The following is a 5,651-nucleotide window of genomic DNA, read 5'->3' on the forward strand; positions in this document are numbered from 1 at the left end:
CGTGGGCAGATTGGCTCCGCCTTCAAAAACTCAATCAAGTCTGAACAAATGACCTTCTAATGACGCCCTCTCTTCATGATGAGAGTCGATTGTTAGTTATTGATTTTGTCAAAGAGGGTCGGTTCTGTATCGCAAGGGATACGACGTGGAGCGAAATTTGAGGGTCCAATTTAGTTTGAGCAGCTGACTTTTCGAACGGGATTGGAATGCGTGTCGGTGGAGAAGTGGGTGGGCGACGTTGTGGATTTTCTTTGACCCGACAATTGTTCATTCCACTTTTTTCTCGCATTTTGTTTATAAAAAAAAAAAAAAGAATCTTTCTCTCTTGACAACGATTCAATGTAATGATTCAAAATGTTCACTTTTAATTGTGAAGGGATCATATTAGAGCCAAATCCATCCAGCACTTCCCCACCCAGCTGCTCGCTCTCCGGCTCGGATTTAGTTGACCAAGAGCTCCTGGTACTGCTCGGACCTCAGGAAGCGACCGAAGGAGTCTTTTTCCATCAGGGCGTAGATCCGCTTTTGGGCCAGGTCAAAGCTTTCGGGAGTAAGATGCACCAAATTCCTCAGGGTCACGTCCTTGGTGAAATGGTCAATGTTGACCTGCAGAGACAAATGAAGGCAATGAGTTTTGATGAAGTTGAATGTACCTCAGCTCAGCCTTGTGCATCAGTTCCGAAACAGATTTTTTTTGGTCAAATCTGCCCGCCGACACGTCAAGTGCTGGCAAACGTCTTTCAAGACGGCGAATGCCGATCACTGAAATTGCACGAGGTTCGAAGAAAGAAGTGGTGGTATCGGGAGGCAAAATAACAAGGCCAGAGCGTCGCCGAAGACCGTCTTTTCTTAACAGGCCATTAACAGCCCAACACTCGTCCGTACAACTCAAAGAGTCGCCATGACGGAATTCCTTCTTTCATCTCGACAGTATTTTGATAGCAACACTGCCACCTAGAGTCAAGTCAAAGAACATAACGGAACCGATACGTGGTTTTGAGACCACACACACACTCCAATCAGACACTGATCATTTCTTTTCCCGAGCAACGCAGAGCCGCAACATAAGGATGAAAGAGTCGCATGCGGTTGCTGACCCCTGACCTCAATGCCATGCTGTTTGGAAACCAATCACGGTCAAGGTGTACAAGGAATCGAGTGGGAGAAGGGAAGCCTGACCTCTTTCGGTCCCTCGGACTGAATGTAGTCTTCGTAGATTATTTTGGCCTTGGCCGCCATCTTCACTGGGTTCTTGATCTTCTTGAAATCCTCACAGGCCATCCAGAACTCAATATTCTCGTCACTGAACTCAGACTGCAGGAAGCTACGGAAAGTAGCAAGACCATCTAATGGACGGAGGGCGAAAAATCACTTGTCAAAAACGAGGAGTGAGAATTTGCTCGGTGAACGGCTGCAGATTTGGGCTGAACATCATCTCACTCTTTGTGGAAAACAATATCTTTACAAATGCAAAACATAGACGAGACACAAAATGATTGACTTGGTTGTTGAAAGTGGTACCACACAAACACATCGGTGATTGTCCTGGAACACACGTAACGCTGTCGACGGCGAGTCAATGCAGCAGTTTTTCGGAAAGTAATTCATGACACGGTTTTCATGTTTTTCATTGCCGGACGACTTTATTTGGAAAGAAATACATGGTGTTTACTTTCCAGAATAATCAAGTCAGAAGCGACACGAGCTTGGTTCATTAAAAGCCATTGTAATTCAGCACAATGCCCTTCAAAGTTTCCATTGTCTGGTCAAGTGTGCGCTGCTGACGATAAGCCTTCTGCTCGGCCCGCGAGGCTTTTATCTGTCATCTACCGCACGGTAATGGCCGGCTTGGATGGAAATAGCCCTGGGCAGCAATCAAGCTGCTGTGCAAAGATACACAAAGAGACGCACGTGTTGACGGTGCTGACGAGCTGTTTTGTGGAGCCAAACAATAACGCTGAAAAAAAAACAAAAAAACTTCACATTTTGAACTGCTAGAAACGGAGGTCCCCAACCACCGGTCCGCGGACCGGCACCGGGGCACGGCCCATTTGGTAGCGAGTGACAAACAGACCTGGGACCTGGGAGCATATTTATTCACTCAGACGTGGCGGAAATGCGCGCGACTCGAGTCTTCCTTCTAACCTTGGTTTACAAGTTGAAATGAACAACATCTGCCAATCAATGAAAGAAGACGCATTCCACAGCAACTAATCGTAACGGCATCGACCAAACATACGTGCAGCTGACGGGTAGCCACGACTTCCGAAGATGAAGCTCGTTTGACAAGAGAAGTCCCTCCCCGAGCGACGTGGAGGAGGAAGCTGTTGAGCGTGGCGTGTCGTCCCCAACAAGGTAAGTCAAGAAAGCGGTTGTATCATTTGAACAAGTAGCACCCAAGTGATCAAGTGGAAAGCGTGAAAAAAGCGAGCGGAGTTTGAACAGCCTGCTCACGTACGTCAAGATTAGCAGGCGAGCCGCTAGTAACTAGCCCACAGCCACCGAATGAAAGCAGCAGTCAATCGTGTCGCATTTACAAGTAGCAATGATGCTAACGTCGCTTGTAAGATCATAACTTCACATTTTTTATTTTTATATGATGTAATTATTTTCCTGATTGGTCCGTTTCTTCGTAGTTGACTGTGTTATTTCATTTGCTTCTACATTTGCTGTACAGTACAATAACACTGAAAGGAATGAAATAAAAATTGCTATTAATTAAATGTTCACTGACCCTACAGTTATATTTGTTGTCAGGACCAGTGCTTTAATACGGGCAATTTAAAAACAATGAAAAAAACTGGTTGCCGGTCCGCGAACAGCATGTGTTTCTCTCAACTGGTCCTTTTGGGACCACTGCTCTCGAATACTAACCAATAGACGGACACAGGGAACATCATCAAGTGGTAGGGGTCAAGTTAGCGATGTCATCAATTTTGAAATCAGTTAATGGGCTCTGAACTGCTAGAAAAAAAAAATCTCTGAGTTTGCGTCTGGAAAATACTGCATGTATCAAATAACTCATGTTATACCCCCCCCCCCCCAAAAAAAAAGAAACACAAACCAACAAACACTCACCCAGCAGTAAACAGTCTCCCAGACACATAGCAGACCTCTAGAAGGCATTGTTTCCTGTTCGGGAATGGTTCTTGATGAACTCAAGATCAGCTCTTGTGTAATCTCAGAGGAACTTCTCCAAAATGACATCCGAAATAGTCTTCACCTCTGGTTAAATGTGTACGGACGGAACCAGCGTAGCGACAGTGAACAGACTTCTTAATCCGCAATGTCGTGTACGAGTGTCATCGTGTCCTACGTACTCAGATATGCTTTTGTTTGTGTGTGTGTGTGTGTGTGCGCGTGTGTGTTTGTGTGCTGAGACAGCCAAAGTAAGACTGAGATAAGGGAGCCAACTTACAGTTGTTGTTCAGGACTCGGTCCAGACTCTCACGCCACTGCGACGCTTCCTCGCATGACGGTCTGTGCGCAGAGAATGTTTCATGTCAACAAAATGTTGAGGGGAATCTTCATGCACATTCACGTTGTTCATTAAAATCTTGTGGTTTTTTTTTGTTTTTTTTTAAGAAAACCTTTATTTGTCTCACAATGGAGAAATTCCCAATTAATGAATTCATCAATCAATTAATTAATTAATGACAACAAATTCTGTATCCTCACTAAAAAAAAAAATCCCCTCCCTCAAAAATGCAATCAATTTTTTTTTAACATTGACTACAGATTCAATCATGGAAAAACAAGGCTGAAAAAAAATCCTCACGAGTCGCAGGATTTGTAAAAACAGCAGTTGATTTGTCAACTCATTCTGAATGCTTTGTAACAATTAGAAAAGTAAACGGAACCCAAAGACAAATGCAAAATCCTTTTTCTGTCGCCGATGTTGTGGGCATTTAGCCGTTTTGGTCGAATGGTTTTGCGCAGGGAACAGCTGCCGGTTCTTGCGCATTGAGCTGGTCCTGCTCGTGTCCTGCACGGATGCCACTCAGCAACCAGTCCTCCATTTCCATTGATCATACTCCTTGAAATCATCAAGTGGAAAACTGCCCTGCTATTTTCAATAGGATTTGCATCGAGTGACCAGGCAGGCTTAAATGCACAAAGACACAAAAAAAAAAGTCTTCATCCTCCAATCTTACTTGACCTCTCATGAATAAAACCAAATTTCGAAAAGGATCATTCGTGTGATGGAAAGGCCGAAAGCGCTTCATCCTTGATATTTTGTAAGCGCTGAAAAACGTTTGCGCTTGCGACTGCGGCTCGCTACAAACATAGTTAAGACGCAAGAAAAAAGAGTTACTTCTGCTGCTTCTCCGGCTTCTTCTCCGTTTTCTCCGGATAGGGAATGATGAGGTCGATTGCATTTTCTGGCTTTTGAAGCAAGACTCCTAATTTGGACTTGATCTCTTTAGCCCTGGAAGAAATAAAGCAGAGGCACACATAATAGTCGTCGTTGCTGTTGCTGTTTTGATTTTACTGATGACAAACCCTCGAGGCAAAATTCAATTGACACTCGGCTCAGTCGACATTTTGTGTTGCACACCACACGTCGAAGCAGATCCCGCACAAGCAAGTAGAGAAATCGGGGCACACAAAAACCGCACTGCACATTTTGAACTGAGGGGGTGGCTTTGCTCAAGGGCACTTCAAAAAGCAGCACGCAGACAAGTATCTCTCCCAAAACGAGTTGCCATTATCACATCTTGTCAGCAGCGCAACCTAAACCGTGACCCTCCAGTGACAAAACCAAACCATTGCATTTTTTTTTTTTTTAAATCACTGATTTATTATGCAACATCCTGCACACATCGATGATATAACGCTGCCAGAAACACAACATTCACGAGATGCATGAAACAAAAAAAAAAAAAATGCTGTTAATCTCGACGTTGCAGTTTTGTCATGACAATCGTTTCTCTGTTGAGACACTAATAAATATATTTTCCAAGTTGGAGAAACCTCTCATTCTAGAAAAAATAACTTTGCAGGTTGGTCTTACCTTTCAAGGCAGGTTTGCGGCAGGGCAGCTAATCCTTTACACATTCTGCAGGACCTTCAGGCAGTGTGCTCACAAATGTGTCGAATCGTGCGTGGTTTTGTTTTGTTTTTTTTGTCCAAAGTGAGCCTTGAGAGTTGCTCTCGCCTTCTGAGCGTGGCTTGAAAGACGGCGGGGTTTTATGCAGACCCCCTCTGGGCTGCGGGCCAAAAGTAAAGCCAATCAGACTGGAATGTGTGCAGCCCTGGCGACCGCAGAGCGCCGACAAAGAAGGAGGACAGGTGTTTACATTCGAAAACCTTTGGAGTGAAAAGATTTTCGAGTGGCGGCATATTCATCCTGAATTACAGGGCTGTTGTTATTAATTGGAATGGATGAATAAACACGACCACCCGCACACTCTGCCAAGCTACTGGGGAACTCCTCAAAAATATCGCGAAAGTCTTCAAAAATCACCAGGCGACACTTGTGAAGTGGCACAACGATGATCATTCGATCGAGGTGCTTTTCTGATCATGGATTGGACGGCCGTTTTATTTGACAACAACCCGATCAGTGGCTCCAGAGCTGTTGTCGCAGTCACATTGGAAAAGTAAAATCAAACGATTGAGTGCGATGACGGCTAATGAGCCTTTTTCCA

General features: G+C 44.5%; 1 protein-coding gene across 1 annotated transcript; it reads right to left on the reverse strand.

The window, feature by feature from the left end:
• LOC109524859 (regulator of G-protein signaling 5-like) lies at window positions 1-5,175 on the reverse strand. Its single transcript, XM_019884981.1, has 5 exons — window positions 5,015-5,175; window positions 4,316-4,429; window positions 3,419-3,480; window positions 1,180-1,346; window positions 1-606 (listed from the first exon to the last, which is right to left on the reverse strand). The coding sequence occupies exons 1-5, from the start codon at window positions 5,056-5,058 to the stop codon at window positions 442-444; spliced, it is 552 nt and encodes a 183-aa protein (XP_019740540.1). The 5' UTR covers window positions 5,059-5,175; the 3' UTR covers window positions 1-441.
• Between the last annotated feature and the right edge of the window lie 476 nt (window positions 5,176-5,651).

Source organism: Hippocampus comes, unplaced genomic scaffold (genome assembly GCF_001891065.2).
Source record: "Hippocampus comes isolate QL1 unplaced genomic scaffold, H_comes_QL1_v1.1 scaffold90, whole genome shotgun sequence".
Taxonomy (NCBI): domain Eukaryota; kingdom Metazoa; phylum Chordata; class Actinopteri; order Syngnathiformes; family Syngnathidae; genus Hippocampus; species Hippocampus comes.

What these genes read in the sequence shown, in the direction of transcription:
- LOC109524859 (XM_019884981.1), bottom strand. Translation starts at nt 5,058, where the DNA reads ATGTGTAAAGGATTAGCTGCCCTGCCGCAAACCTGCCTTGAAAG. An exon ending in CCGAGTCCTGAACAACAACT is followed by an intron (nt 1,347 to 3,418) that starts GTAAGTTGGCTC and finishes TCCGTCCATTAG; the next exon opens with ATGGTCTTGCTACTTTCCGT. An exon ending in AGTCCGAGGGACCGAAAGAG is followed by an intron (nt 607 to 1,179) that starts GTCAGGCTTCCC and finishes TTGTCTCTGCAG; the next exon opens with GTCAACATTGACCATTTCAC.